Here is a 16,430-nt window from a genome sequence, read left to right as displayed (position 1 = left end):
AAATAACCTTTGTTAATCATTTGATTGCTTATATTGAAAAAAAAATGTTTATTCTGTTTCATTGCTTACGAACCAAGGAGGATACTCGTAGTCATCAATGAAATAACATGTGCATTGCCCATGAGCAGTACAGACTACTACGTGTATTGAGGTTCTAAATACTTGGTGTTCTATGGACAAGAGGTTATGAAAAGTTAAATGCTATGTTATACTGAGAATTTTGATATATTGAATTTCGTTATATCAAGGTTTAACTGTAACATATAGGCATTTCACAGGCCTGAAGGAATTCTTAAAGCAATGAAGACCTTTGTTTTCATATTCCAGTGAAGAATAAGATCATCTTTCGACGTGAGAACCTTGTGGTGATTCAGAAGACGGTGAAGATGCATTTGGTTAAACGAAAGTACCGGCCAAGGCAAGTTTACTCATTTGTGTTCTCTTGTTTCTCCCATTTAATGTTTTGTTGTTCTATACATGTTTTTTCTAAAGCTCTGCAAGAGATTCCTTTTATAGTAAAGGCCACTTATATGCATAGATATTGCAGCGCACTTGTTTTTTTATCCATAATTAGTAAGCAGACCACTCAAGCAAAGCCAACGTTGCCAATCAAAACCTCACTTGTACGAGAGGTTATCAAAAAGTTCAAAGTTCTTATCATTGCCAAAAAATAAATACATGAAAAAATTTATTTTTACTTTGTAACTAAGACTTCTCTTCGTAGACACCATTCATGTTCCCACATTTCTCTCACCATTTTTTTTAATCCTCTGCAGGCCATTGTTGTAATTCTCAGATTGTGTGGAATATCACTGTTCGACCTCTTTAGTTCATTTGTCTGTATCGTGCAATTGCCGGCTTTGCATTGGATTTTTTTTTCTTTCCTGAAACGGAAAAAGTCACTCGGTGTGAGATAAGGAGATAAAGGCAATATTTCGCAACCTCATTGTTTTGCTTAGCAACTGCTTACACAGCCGCGGTGGCCGCATTTCAATGGAGGCAAAATGCACAAACGCTCATGTCTCGTGCATTGGGGGCACGTTGAAGATCCCCAGGTGGTCAAAATTAATCCAGAGTCCCCCAATGCGGCATGCCTTATAATCAAATCGTGGTTTTGGCACATAAAACCCGAGAATTCATTCATTCAGCTTGCAGTGAGCATGCGGGTGCATTGTCATTGAGGAACCGGAGAGCTTTGAAGAGCTTACCGCAGTGTTATTGCTTCAGAGCATGTAGTACATAATTTGTTCAGTAATAAGCAGTAATTGCTGTTGAGAGTAAAGGTTTTATTAAAGGGGCCCTGAAACACATTTTGAATATTGTGGGGTCTCAACCACACTTGTGGGACAAAGGAACGACAACACAGTAATTCAAACAATCAAAAGGGAATTGATTACACCTTCTATGCACCAGTGCCTGCCAGCTGAATTACTACCAATAGAACATGCCGACCAGCGCTGACGTATCAAGGAAGTTGGGCTCACTCTGACAGCATATCAGGCAAATATGTTCGCCCCATGCAGGACACGGACGAACAGTCATGCGAACAGTGACATGTTCGAATAATCGGTCCATCCCGGTGCCCCGTTGCAGAGCCTTTCTCGGTACGGTCCCACGAAGCATGCTGACCGGCGTTGTGGGGACGATCGACCCTCTCACGTCCCCTGATATTGTTTTCCCTGCATGGCTCTAGCCTTTCCTGCAATCCGCCTTGTTTGCATACCTAAGCACCAGTGGCGGTCAGTGTGCTTGCAGACTAGTATGAGAAATGGCGTGAGTGTTGTGCTGCTAACGCCACCTAACGGCGGGGTCGGCGATCAGCATGGACCTTTCACGTGCTCACCCACTGTTCACGGGACCGTCCTATTAGGAGCAAGACACCAGAATGGAGAAACACGATCTTTCGAACGCGCCACTGTACACGTGACCGTACACACAAATGATTAGGCGTTGGTGCCCAGCATAGGGGCAAACATATTCGCTCGCTATCCAGTTACGGTGAGCTGGACTTCCTCAGCTGGACTTCCTCAAGCATCAACCGCCTTTCTTTGGTGTCACCTTCGAGGTTTAATGCCTGCAATGGCATTGGCAATGCTTCTTATAACACGAGCATTGTGGGATGACTGGCGGTTGTACAGAAACATTTGCCTCATATGGGTGTGGTACCAACATGTTTTCTCCCCTGTGTATTGTTAGGACATGGTCTGAAGTAGTTCGTGGAAGTAAACTGCTGAACCACAGGCTTTTCACTCTGCAAAGCATGGCTCTTTTCAGTGCTTTTCTCACTGTGTGCAGCCTCAACAAGAACACCTAGAATCCACAGGTCATTGGGAAAGCATTTGCATGCATCATTAGCATCACTGTTTGCTGACTGTGATGGTTTCAAACCATTTGGGTTGCCATAACGCTTCCTTTGTCACCACCCGCCACAGCGGCTCAGATACTGTGGTGTTTCCTGCTATGGCAAGGTCACGGGCTCTATTCTTGGCCGTGGTGGTTTCCATTTCACTGGGGACGGAATACACAAGCACATTAGTGTATACTGTGGAGGCTTTCGACACTCACGTGCCCTTTTTGGCATTTCCTGACATTCGGTTTCCCTGCATGGCACACATGCAGTGGTGCGAGTTGGTGCCATAGTCGTGCTGCACTGCGAGATGGCACGAGTGTTTCAATCCGAGCACCACCTGAAGGCATGAGTAATATGGGCATGAAAGGAACCTGCGTTTTTCTGTTTGGCTGAGGGACAGTGGCACGCACAAACTAACAGCACATTTCCCAGGGGGCTCTGTGGAACTAACACCTAGAAGGCTTGCCATTCGGCTGTGGAGTGCAGTACTGGCAGTCATTTGCAGCGCTGCACCCGTGAATTAGGCATCATTGTCGGGCATGTGCAACTATTCCCTCGATAACCTTGCACGGCGAGTCGAACATCGAAATACTTGAGTGTCTCATTGAGGAACCATTTCTTGTATGTATTTTGGCTAGCTGATATTTTTGTACAGAAGCAATAAATGCCCTCTTTGTGTTTGCGCTACAGTGTTGTTGCTGCCTTTTTTACCGAGAACACTTCAGACGTGTGAGAGAAGTGTGAGTCGAAGATGCGAAGTCGAAGATATACCTGCTGGTTGAATTTATCCAGAGCCCCACACTATGTCTCCCATAGCCCGGGTATTGCTTTGGTACATTAAAACCCACAAATCTGATTCGATTTCTGCATCCTGGAGCTGCCAGGCTTTCTTGGCTCTTCTGGCGAATGTAATTGGTGACTCATTGTACAACTCTATTTAGGGGCCCTGGTAACTCATTTCTAGTGCTGCTACAGGTGTTTTGTTGGTCTGGAATGGACACCACCATCATATTGTCTGCAGGTACCGGTGCATGATGAAGCTTAGAGCCCTCTTCCAGCAGGTGCTGCAGATGTCAAGCCTTGCAGCTCAGCTCAAGAAAGATGGTCAGCAAAGCAGAGCAGAGATCCAAGCCTTGGAAGCCAAGATCAGTGGCACCATGAAACGGATCAAGGTATGCTGGCTGTGTGTTTTCTGATGAGAACACCATACTACCATAAAATCCCGAGCAAGCGCACCCCGTATTGTTTACAGGGGGGGCCCTTGCTCGGTCGCAGACTGAAATTCAAGGGCTGTCGGCCCTGGATTTAGCAGCCAGTGTACTAAGCCTATACCATCTCCCAGCGATCGCAGGCTCGCCTGGTTTGCTCGTTCGCTTCTGTCGGCCTCGATAAAATCAAATGTATTGCCATATAAGCTCAACATAATAGTGTACACATTGGGCTGACCAACATAGGCACTTTATTATGAGCTGGATGCGGTCAGGTCGCAAGCGCCACTGGTCTCCAATTCGACGACCCAGTGAGCTAATTCTGCCAGCACCTAGTCATCGGCTGTTGTCAATGGAGCTGACACTACGAACGTGACCTTGCTGAAACACGCCTGTGCTACTCACATAGTCGTGCTTATATTGGCATCTTTTGTTTAAAATGAGAGATCTGTGCAAACATGTTTGTTTTCACTTTATTTGCGACGTCATTCCAAGTGCCCATGCAGGGGCTCCAGTTCTGGGCAGAGCTACATGCCACTCGCTCATTCGTATCATGTGTCACAAATTGTATGTGGCAAGTCGGACTCTGTTTGACCAAAATGGCAACTGGCGAAGGCTATGGCGTGGCTATGGCTATGCAGATACCTGGCTACAGTGAACTATTGGGCCGCGGCAGAAGTGCAGCTAAACACTAAATTTCATTGTCAATAAATTGTCATTTTTTGTCATTTAATACGCAATTTCGTAAAATGTTGACAAGAAAAACTAGCCAAGGGGTCCAGTGAAAAGGCATGAAGCGGTGAACAGGGTGAAGATTGGGAACTGCAGCAGGTGGGAAACGATCCCACGCGAAGGTTGTGGGATCTTTCCCCACCTGCAGCAAGTTGTTTTTCATCCACTTTCATTTCCATTAATTTATCATTTCTGTATTTCGTTTATTAAACACAAGTAATTTCCCCTATGTTGTCCTTGGTGTCAGTGTTTGTTGGCTTGTTATGATATTCGTTATACATAGAATTTTGTTATATTGAAGTTTATATTGAGGTTTAACTGTATATGTATGTCTGGTTCACAGTGGCCATTGTTTATGTGGTTCGGCCACTTGTATTGGCACGTTTGAAGGTGGAACAACACGGCTCACATGTGCAGATATACCGTATTTACTCGATTCTAATGCTCCCTCGATTGTAATGTGCACTGTTGTCGTGACCTTAAAGAAAGAAAAAGTGCTTTACAGTATGGCACAACTCATTCTTTGACACAGAAATACAACTTTCGCTCATTTGAAAAAACAAAGATTGCTCCAGTTGCACTAAAGTTTCGCTCAAAGGTGAAGCATCGATGTCAATAGCAAATTAGTAGACAGCTATACGAAAAGTAAGGTTAGTAGTTTTATCGGCCGTATGAACTTTTAAACATTCACTTACGAACTAAATTAACAAGCATGGTGCCATGCACGCACAAACATAAACACGTCTCACTCTGGGACCATGGAAACTTTTTATCAAAATGCTGGCGTGATGAAGTGCGACAGCAGGAGCGAGCGAATTGACCTTTGTGCAGCCTCTCGCTTCAACACGAACTAAGCAACGAGAACACAGCACAGTATGCCTAGATGTGTAGGCTTGTTGCCATTGCAAATCGCTTTCAAGATAGGGGCTGCACAGCCATCGGAGTAGAACACCTCTCGTGTTTGCACCAGTCGCAGACGCTTTAGGAAACTCCGAACGCTTGTAATGCGCCCGATTTACGTCCGTCTTCACACACGTGATCACTTTCCTTTTAATTGTGGCATCGTGATCTACTCGGCACTTCCACGCTGATAGAGCAAACGCAGAAAACAGGAAGACGGATGGTGGACTAACCTAAGCCACGGCCTATAGCAGCTAGGCTCGATGCGCGTACGAGGTGGCCATTTTGAAATGCCGATGGCAATATGGTAATGCGATTTAGAGTCATACTCGCTTCTAATGCGCATGCAATTTTGGGCCCGTTTTATCGAAAGAAAAATGCACGCAAGATTCGAGTAAATACGGTATATGTGTTGCTACATTCTAAGGTCATGTCACATTAGCAATGTCCTGTTTTCCCAGTATTTGAAACTAACCATGATCTGTGGCTGCAGATGTCTGTGTAAACAAATGCCCCACTTTGGTAAATCCGACGCGGAAGGCTGCGCTTGAATGCGCTTGAATGTTCAAAATCACTAAAGAATGTGTAAAACAAATACAAAAAGCGAGCTGCAAGTCCAGATATCAGCAGCCGCGTCACACACGGAACTGGGCATGCCTTTATCGGCCTCAGTGTTAGCACAAAAGCGCGCTCAGACCTTCTCCCCAAGTAGTCTGTGAGTGCTACATGGCTTTTAGGAATGACATGCTGCCCCGGAGACGTCATTAACAATAAATTGTGATCCATGAAACACATAGCCGATGCGCATTCAACATGGGTTTAAATACACAAATGAACAGGCGAAACGCCCAGCACCCTTTCAAAACGTTTCCAGCAGAGTGCGCCAGAAGGCAGCACGGGAAAATTAAAAAGGCGGATTGCAAGGAAACTGAGGTGTGAAATAGCTTAGGATAATACTGCACAGTGGGTCTTATTTTTATTAACTTTCTGTAAATCGGGGCGCATCTACTTGGTGTATGATTCAGCAGAAAGCAGTGAAAAATGCAGCAGTTTTCTGCAGTTATACAGTTAAACCACAATATAACAACGTAACTAAAGTTGACAATTTGCTTCGTTCTATTTAAATTTTGTTACGATGGAAATTCAAAATTTCAAGCAAGTAAGTACATTTGCCTATAGATCTTTCTTACATTGAGGGGGCCACAAGATTTTCTTAATTATCAGGCAATCAGAAAAGGCAAATTTTCATAAGAAAAGAAATGCATTTTGTTGAATACGAGTCGGCGATGAAAGATGCGGTCTCATGCTGTGTCGACGGTATGTTCACATTGGCAGTACGAAGTGAAGCCAGCCGTACTTTCGTGTTCTCCTTTCCCCCATTTCTCGCCCACAGTGATATGACGCCTTCATGAAAAGTAAGGGCAGCGGGGAGCGAATGCCTCGTCTGCCTCTCGCTTCAATGCATCTCCGAAACTCGAATTTACATAACCTCCAGTACTGAAGACAATTACTGTTCGTACACGCGGCAGATGATATCAGAAAAAGGGCACGCAGCTGCACATGTGCTCAGCGCTGACAGCCATGTGCAGCCACGTTCGTGCTAAGAAAGGAGACTCGCACCAACCATCCCTGCGCACACTCAATCATGGTACCACAAGCTCGATTCCCTTCTGCCCTTTATTTCCTCTTGCCCTGTGGAAAAGCAGCGCTTGTCAAGTCATCGTCCTTCTTGGCTCGCCTTTGCAAACTTTCAGCATACTGACACGTGTACTTGTTTGTCTTTATCGGGCAACACATTTCACCGCCTAGCAAATGTTATCGCACAGCGCAGGACGTGCCTGCATGTATCGGAAGTTCCTGGAATGTAATCAATGCTTCCATCCGCTGTCTGTGACCGAACCTTGTGTAATCTGATCGCATGTGTACGCGACTCGAATAATGTAGAACTTTGTGGAAGGCACGCAGGTCCCAGTGATTACTCTGGAAAATCGACGAGTGATGTATAAAAGCCGCCACGCTTGACCCTCTGATGAGATTTTCGATGATCGCCGACTGTGTTCGCCGCTGTCACCGTTCTTTGAGTGTAGCCTGTTTTATTGGGCAAACTTGTGCCCTCAAAATCAGGCTACACACAAAGAACGGCGACAGTGGCGAACGCAGTTGGCGATCGTCGAAAATCTCATCAGCAGGTCAAGCGCGTTGGCTTTTATAGATCAGTTGTCGAATGTTCCAGAGTAATCGGTGGTACCCACGTGCCTTGCACGAGGTCGCGGGATCGAATCCCGGCCACGGCGGCCGCATTTCGATGGGGGCGAAATGCGAAAACACCCGTGTACTTAGATTTAGGTGCACGTTAAAGAACCCCAGGTGGTCGAAATTTCCGGAGTCCCCCACTACGGCGTGCCTCATAATCAGAAAGTGGTTTTGGCACGTAAAACCCCATAATTTTTTTACCCACGTGCCTTCCATAAAGTTCTACATTATTCGCGTCGCTCACACATGCGATCAGATTACACAAGGTTCGGTCACAGACAGCGGATGGAAGCATCGATAACATTCCAGAAACTTCCGATACATGCAGGCGTGTCCTGCACTGTGCGATAACATTTCTTAGGTGGTGAAACGTGTCACCCTATAAAGACAAACAAGTACACATGTCAATACTGTGTGTGCGTGGGGCACGATGGGATCTTATCACACTTGTACTTTATACAGAACATGACACTGCTCCTTGGCAGTAGCTCCTGGTGCCACTGCATGCGATTTGAGAGGTGCATTCATAAGCAGCTGCTTGTAGTTCAATGATTTGACCATCTGCCTCTGCTAACTTTCCACTTATTGCCTTGGCGTTCCTTTGTTGCGCCAGTGAAATTTCAATATATTGAAATCCTTCATTATATTGAGGTCTTAAATACATAATGTTCTATGGACAAAAAGTTATAAATGCAGTAGACTCCCTCGAAGGGACCATGAAAATTTGGTATCAGTAGTTCGTCTTATCAGAAGGATAATTTGCCACATGACCAGATGCATTGAAATATCTTCCTTCAAATGGTAAACGAAGTAGACTTAAAATGATGGAAAATAACATGAAAAGCATTTATTTAGCTGAGCTTAATAGAAAACTGTTTTCAAGTGGTACTCTTGCTTGGTTTCACCCAATCCGTGATGGATGTTTGACACTTCTTTGTAAATCGCAAGCCGCCAGAAACAATGCCATCTCACCTAATGACCTTAAAAGTTCTTCTGTGCCTTGGTGTTGCTGAAAAAAGTCCCCTAGTTATGGTGGATCCACACGACGGACGAAATCAGTCTTTTTCGCGACGGACTGCGCATCACGTGACTACGCGTCATGGATTTGTGCCGTCCGCGCGTCATCCGCGACCCCCACGGACGGAAAATGTCGAGCTATTTTTCGCATCCGGATTTTGGGGGTCGAATGCTGCAGATTTAGCCTAGCATGCTCTACAGTCTGGCAACAAGCGCGGCTTTGGGATCTTTCTGAAACAGCTTCATCGCTGCTGACACCATTCGTGTCCAATTCGGACAAAACAACAGCCATTGCGGCCAACCGTCGTTTCCTTTCGATCTCCATTTTCATTCAGAGTGAAAACACCTATGACAAATTATTTGTTGCACCGATGGCGCCATCTAGAGTGAGTAAAAAGCAATTATATTAACTTACGGCCACTGAGATCCGCCCGGGCCGCCGCAACATCTTCGAGGCCACGTTCAGCCAATACAGCCACTCTAAGCCTACACGCCGAGAATCTGAGTACCGCTTTCGGAAACGGTGTCCACTCATCACGAATACATTGCTGTCGAAGCTTCTGGACACAAATTTAAATCAAACACAATCCTCAGTTTGCAAGCTACGGGCCACACAGTGGACGACGACGACTTGACAGGTTCGAGGCGGACGGCACTCGCTTCGGGCGTAGCCGCCATCTTTATTTTTCCGGCGCGGTCGTCTACTCAGTCCGTCCGTCGTCTGGATGCGCTTCGCAGCCGGACGGGCGGCGGAATAAGCGTCCGCGGCACAGATTTGCGCGGAGCCGTCCGTCGTGTGGATACACCATTAAAGAAGGCATCTGACACCTCGCAGGTCATCAGTGCAGGCTCCAAGCTAGCGAAATAACAACGGAGCGTGTTGAGTGCGCGGCAAAGCAATGCCACTTAGAGGAAAGTCTAGGCAACGTTGAGCATAGTGGCGAATGAGAAATGAGGCAAAGCGTCGCGAAGGAGGAAGGTAGGCAGAGGTGCGCTGGATTGGCCTCCTCTGGCAGTTGCTAGAGGTTTTGTTTGCGATATGGACTTACCGGGTTCGTCTCGTGATAGCATCGGCCTTGCGTGCCGTACACCGTGTGTGTGAAGCAATAAAACGACGGACACCGACCAAAAAAAGTACTAAATATTTATTAAATCTAGACGTTTCGGCTTCCCTATGGAAGCCTTGTTCACAATGGGATGAAGGAAAGTCCACAGAAGCTTATGTATACTTCAGAACGTGATGTAAGCAGCACGTGTATGATGGGGGGAGGGTTTCCTCATTTCGATTGTGCGTGTGACATGTTTTTTGTATCTCCAGCGATTCCAGATACAGCTGCGATTTTAGGTTTCTTTTTTGATCGATAACTCTCGAGCGATCCCAGTCAATCTTGTGGCCCGTTGCATACGTGTGCTTGGCAAAGGCATTCGAAACTGTACGTTTCTTTTCGACATCTTTCTTATGCTGCCTCAGACTCTGTTTGAAGTTGCCCGATTCACCGATGTATGCGATGTCGCAATCTGCGCAGGCTATCTTATAGACTATGCCGGGAAACGACTCGCTCAGAAGCCTGTCCTTACCGCCCACGGGTGCTTGCCTCAGCTTACACACAGGCACATCCGCCACCTCAACGTCATAACTGCACAGAATGCGAGAGAAGGTTTCGCTTGTCCCTGGAACGTAGGGTATGGCAGCACGCTTTCTTGGTCAGGGATTAGCCGTGTGTGTGTGAGGGAAAGCGTACAACGGTGAGCTGATGATGGCAGCACAATCCCGCATATGCAAATGGAGAAGCGCACCGTCTTCTGTCGTGCGCATGGCACTGGGGAGGGAGGGGGTGTTGTCATTTGGCCATGTGCGGTCACGCAGGCTTTATATCTTGAATGCGATCTGCTTTGGGGGTCCAGTCTAGGTGGGCCGATGGCTCGTAGTTTTGCGTGCAGTGTGTTCTCGCCACTCAGTTTGTGTAGAAACGATAGACAACGCAAAGGTCACTTCACTCACTGCTGCTGCCACAATGCCTCACGCCAGCATTGTGACAGCCAGCGTCCGCAGTCATTGAGTGTGATGTGTTCATGTTTGCCTATGCGCGCTGACGCCATGCTTGGTAATTTAGTTAGTAGCCTAAGTGAATGTTTACTAGTGGGTGTTCTACTCCAGCGGCTTCTGTGTATGGCGCAGCCATGCAAACACTGTCTCGAATATGATCTGCGATGCGGACAGTCTAGGCACACTGCGGGTCGATAGCTTCGCGTGCACTGTAGCACCCATACGCTTGCGTGTCACCCGCATTCACGAGGTGAAACATCACTGCTTAATTTTTTTCATGCTCTTGTTTTCGCCTCTTTCCATGGGCGATGTTCCCTGCAGGCCTCCAGTAGGGTGCCTTGATGTGCGCACCCCCGGGCGCGGTGCATTGAGGCACCCTAGCCTCCATAATCGGTAGTGGTCACTTCAAATGTTCGTCTTAATCAAAGAGCATGTCTGAGGCAGTTTATCTTAAGCAGATTTTTTTGACATTGGATCTATGGAAAACCAAAGAAACTTTCCCATGTTGTTCGTTATATGCGAGAATTCAGCTTAACAGAGTTTGTCATAACGAGAGTTCACTGTAGTTAAGTACTTTGTTATATTGACAACAGTGCTACAGTGAAATCTCGGTATAATGGACTTCAGGGGACCGCAGTAAATTGGTTGTTATTCTGAAAGATCATTATAGTGAAAGCCCCAAAATTAACCATTCCACCCATCAACCCACCAGTTCATAAGTTGTCACTATATGAGCTATCCATGAAAACATCGCTGCTGGCTCTCGGCACATGCTGTTACTGTTTTGCATAGATTCTGTCACCACGCACCACCAAAGCACCGTACAATACGAGTGATGTTTGCAATACCGACGCTGATGCCGAGAAAACTACAAACAAAAAGGTAGCTTCATGTTCACCTTCAAAGTGCAATGTTTGTTTTTTGTTTGTTTTTCACATTTCTTGCCATGGACACTGCAACTGTCTCGCTCGAGGCAGACACCTGAACTTTGTCAAAGTGCAAGCGCATGCAAACGACACCATCTGGAAAGTGCAAAGTATGACTGTGTGGCATCACCATGTGTACAGAGGTTACGTCTCACTGCAGGTGTAGCTAGTACGGCTGCAGAAAGAAGGGTGAAAGAAGGAAGAGACGCACTGCCATTGCTAGGCGACACTTTTCTGGATAGAGCATGCACTCGCGTAACCTGATGTGTCGTCTCCTCCGCTCGCCCGCAGTATTTTTTTTCCTGGGCACAGTCTAAGGTTTTCCGAACCCATACGAAACCCATGTGCCCTGACGTCCGCTCTCTGCGCCTTATGGTCTGCTAGCCTACTGTTTCGGCTGCCATAAAGGATACATGGAAATGTAAGAATCCCGACATTTCGGAATATTAGTTCGTAGTGCGGAGGCATTAACATCATAGGGAAACTGAATAATGCGCGTTATTCTGAAAAGTACGGTTTTATGAAGTTCGTAGTACTGAAATATTTTTACATTGAAACTATAATAAGCCAGCAGGGGATTTCTGAAAAGTTCATTAATCTGAAAAGTTTGTTAATGTGGTGTTCATGATAACGAGGTTTCACTCTATTGAAGTTCGTTATAGTGAAGTTTGTAATGAGAATCATGCACATTAGTTATACTGTCACTCTGCTCTCTATTCTTTCTTTATGATTTGAGATTTGTATGGAGTAATCGCATAGGTATTTCTTATTTGAATGATACTCTGCTGCCAGATTGGGCTATTACTGTAGGGGTTTCTGCGTCACTATATTTTTGTAAATAGCTCTGTTAACTTACAGCATCGTGGCCTTCCCCTCCATTCCCTCAGGCAAGACATGTGTGCATGCAAGTCTGAAATTGACAAAGATAAAACAAATCTGCATCTTTTGGTTAAAGGAGGTGTGCATTCATTATGCAACGTAAAAACTGCCTTCTTTCCCCTTAAATGCCTATATTTGGCAGCACTTGATAAAACTGACTGAAGTCACTGGCTGTCTTGGACACGACACTGTACCAATGAAAAGTAGTAAATGGGTTTGCTGATTGCAGGATGGCTACCTATACACGGAGGACATGGAGAAGGAGCAGAATGCATTGATCACTGCAGCTACGCAGCTGATGAATGCACTGAACCAGCGCATCCAGCTGCAGAAGGTGGCCGAAGAACAAGAGCACATGCGCCGTGTGCAGCAGGAAATGGAGCATGCACGCAAACGCAGGGAGGAAGAGGAACGACTGAAAAGGGAGGAAGAGGAGAACAGGCAGAGGTGGGGGCATACACTGATTAAGCGTTGAAAAGGCGTTTGGAGGTGGAGGCTCTGCGGAGGTCTCAAGAGGGGGCTAAATGTGCTGTTGCCTTCCATGTTTCGTTGAGCTTGAACTGCATCGTTTCGACACCCAGCTCTCGTACCATGACAGAAAAGTATATCCTTTCTGTCTTTCTCATCATTTTGTTTTTCTGCCCTTTCATTATTATCCAGTTATTCTCGAACTTGAGGTGGGCAATTGATTTTGACCTACAATATATACATTTTCACTTTCATTTCATTGCCAGCCTGACAGAGCCAGCAAATGAATAACCATGGCACTGATTGTGCAGATTGCTCTTTTACCTTTTCGCTGTGCATGCATGGTTATGAGTAAACCATTATTTGGGAAAGAATACGGTCAATGTCAGATTTTACGGGCACCTGAGGGACCACAAGAACATGTGAAAAATTAGGCAGTCCGAAAACCAAGTGTATGCTTTTTACTGCCCTGAAGGGCACAAATTTCTATGTCCACTTCCAAAACAGCTCTGAAAGTCTCCTAGTGCACTTCATAGGTGTCTTGTGCTAGTACTGTGACAGGAGGTGGTGGGTACGTGTGTGTTTAAGAAAGATATACTATATCCGGCGACAGTGGCCCCCTCCCATTCTCAGTTTGCTTTATCACAGTACATTGCATATGCTTGATCGCGTAACACCGCTGTATTGCGACGAATCTGATTTTTGGGAACCAGCATTAGGCACAATTTTTTAGTCTTGTTGTGCTTTCCGTGCTTCGCAGCTGTCGGCGAGGATAACGAAGGTGGTGTCAGCATCATCTCATTGCTGACTGTGGCAAATCCTTTCAATGAAACACACGGCACCGAACAGAGGAAGCTTCGTAGCGAATGTTGAAGCAGCTAGGCCTAATGTTGCAGAGCATGTGACAGTACAAAATGATCATGTACCAGACACCATGTGACCAAACATGAATGGCTACAGTGGACGCCGTGGTTACGGCTGGCTACAGCTGCCAACAGATCGGCATAAGAAAATGCTGGTTTGAGGCTGCGAGGTTATGAAAATGGCAGCAGTGGTGGCTTTGATTAATGCCGTTTTGAACCTACGGCCACAGCAAATAATAAGAAAGGTCAAACGGCAAAGGGTTTGTGTCTGAAATTTCAGACGTCCTTATACATTGGCTCTATGGGGTACGTGGCAGTGCCACGAAGGCATCCGAATTATTAGGCATGTCCAAAAAAATTGGTCATTGAGTGTACTATGAAGAGTTTACTAGGCGGCTGGTGCTTACAGCATTATCATTGACACTTCTCTGCAATTAATTTTGTTTTTGTCTGTTTAGAAAAATTCAGATGGAAGCTGCCCGCAAGGCTGAGGAGAAGTCAAAGCAGCTAGAAGATGCCAAAGTAGCGGTAAGCACTTTGTAAGCACTCTCAATGCTTGGGTACTGGACACCATGGTCACCATAGCAAACATGGCCACCGTGTTTTGGACACCACCTAAGCCGAATGGCATTATTGTCAGTCAAATTAAACATTGAATATTCACACTAACTTATGGAATAAAGATATGACAGCAGTGTCCTATAGTACAGTTTCTCACTTGCAAAAAGAAGCAATGTTGTCATTGTCTTTTACCACGCAAATGTCTCTAGGACACATTGTGGGCAACCTTGAAAATGAGAAAAGGATTCAGTGCCTAATCAAAAATTAGAAAATTATGAATGCCAGTTGTTTCATTCACTGTGGTGCACAGAACTGCAGCCCACTTGAGCTGTTGCAGTTCAATGACTGCTTGCTCAGACTTCACACATTCAGGGGCAAATATGCAAAGCTACTTCTTCACAGAGACGGTTCTACCAAGGTGACTGGTCATTGTTGGGTGTTGCCTAGTCTTGTATCATGAAGCAAGGTTTGAAACACTTACCCAAATATATTGAGAAACATCTGGAATGTGTCATTCTGTTTTGCTGTCATTACAGATGTTGTGTGTCCAGACCTGCTTTTACAGTCTGCGAGCAGGCTTTGTTGAAAAGTGGTGCTGCCTTCATGCAACCAAACAAAATGCCATGGTCACATGTTTCCTAATGACATGCTCATGCATGAGTGGGGCATGCAAGTCACTGCATCTGTGCTGTGCGAATATTTCTATATGACATGGGTGTGCCATACTGTGAACATGTGCCAGCATCGCACCTTCTACATTTCATAAAACCTTGCTCATTTGCCACCAAATATGTATGATTTCTTCAATTTTTGCGATGTGGTTGCCATCATTGTCACTGTAGCCAGCATCAGTACATAGCTAATCAAAGCATTCACATATTAGAAAACTAAAAATTTTCAGACACCCTAATTGACCACCTGAAGTCTAGTTGCCCTTGACAATAGCATTCCCATGGCACTGCAAGAAACAGTGTGTGCTGCTAACCCAAAGTGGTGCTGGGTCCTTGCCTCAGTTTCCTTTAAAACCTTGTTCTTGATTCAGCTCTGGTCATTCAATCTCATCTTGCCCCCACTATTTCTTCCTTCTCTTCTTTACTCTGTATTCATTTTTTTTTTACTCATGAGTTAGCTTTTCTAAACATGGTGTTTGACCATACACACATACCGTATTTACCCAATTCTAATGTGCCCCCTAATCCAACGTGAATCCAGTTCTTGCGGGCCTTGATTAAAGTAATAAAACAAAAGTGTGTCTGAATGTAAGATGCACCTGAATGTAAGACGCGGCCGACTTTTAAAATAAAGATACTATGCCATGTCCCCACATTCGTTACCAGAAGAAAGGAGATGTGCTGAATATACCTTTACAGAAGAGAAACATTTTCTTTAATGAACTTTTATAATGAAGACGACACGTCATTCTCACCATTTGCTCTTCGTTGGCCACAGATACCATGCTACAGGGATCTGCGTTCTCAAGCAATCATTTTTAGAGATGCTACTACAGTCGAACCCGGCTATATCGAACTAGCAAAAATACGCCTATCATTTCGATATAGAGCATGATTTGATATAAGCCTGCTAAATAATTGGACGTCATAAAAGGACGTACCATTTATAAAATCACTTTATTGATGAAACCAGCTCTTAGTTTCGCATGAAATAGTCCTGCATTTTCTTCTGCTTGGGCAATTTCACTGCCTGCGACGCACGCACTTCCCCACATTGTCTAAGGAGTCGGAGCAGCTGAGGCCGCAACCTTCCGCATTTGCACAGAAGCACTGGACTAGTGCGAGTGCACCAATCACTTCGGAGGATGTGGGCAAAGGACCATATCCAACAGTATTCCTGGCACTGTACACAGATAGTGAGCTTGGCACAGCACCAATTACGCCAGCACATCTGGTGCCAAGTCACGCGAAATCTCGCAATAGTTGTGGTATCTCCGAAAGTTACTGGCGAGAGATACCACTCGAGCACAGAGTCAACTGAAACACACAAACTTTCACAAAATTATACTCTGTCGGCATTTTATAATGGCAGTCACGCTGCATCTGACGTCTCTGACGGTAGGCTGTGGTCAATACCACGAATACGGTTTTGGTTTTGTATCTGATAGTAACGTGCAGGCAATTTTCGAACCCATTTTTCTCAGAAAAAAAGCTTTAGATTCGGGTGAATGCGGTGTGCAGTCAAGCACCTCTACAACAAAAGGACCTGTATAAG

At 45.4% G+C, this 16,430-nt stretch overlaps 1 protein-coding gene across 4 annotated transcripts in view; it reads left to right on the top strand.

The window, feature by feature from the left end:
• jar (Myosin heavy chain 95F jaguar) overlaps positions 1 to 16,430 on the top strand; it is a 143,860-nt gene that overhangs the window by 98,778 nt on the left and 28,652 nt on the right. For all 4 annotated transcript variants that reach the window (XM_055065755.1, XM_050170300.2, XM_055065756.2 and 1 more), the window contains exons 18-21: positions 328 to 418; positions 3,372 to 3,522; positions 12,542 to 12,759; positions 14,102 to 14,171. In XM_055065755.1, the coding sequence (XP_054921730.1) occupies positions 328 to 418; positions 3,372 to 3,522; positions 12,542 to 12,759; positions 14,102 to 14,171 (530 nt within the window). The remainder of the gene's footprint in view (positions 1 to 327; positions 419 to 3,371; positions 3,523 to 12,541; positions 12,760 to 14,101; positions 14,172 to 16,430) is intronic.

The sequence above is a fragment of the Dermacentor andersoni genome, chromosome 6, assembly GCF_023375885.2.
Source record: "Dermacentor andersoni chromosome 6, qqDerAnde1_hic_scaffold, whole genome shotgun sequence".
NCBI lineage: Eukaryota > Metazoa > Arthropoda > Arachnida > Ixodida > Ixodidae > Dermacentor > Dermacentor andersoni.
This window is presented reverse-complemented; position numbering and strand designations above follow the sequence as displayed.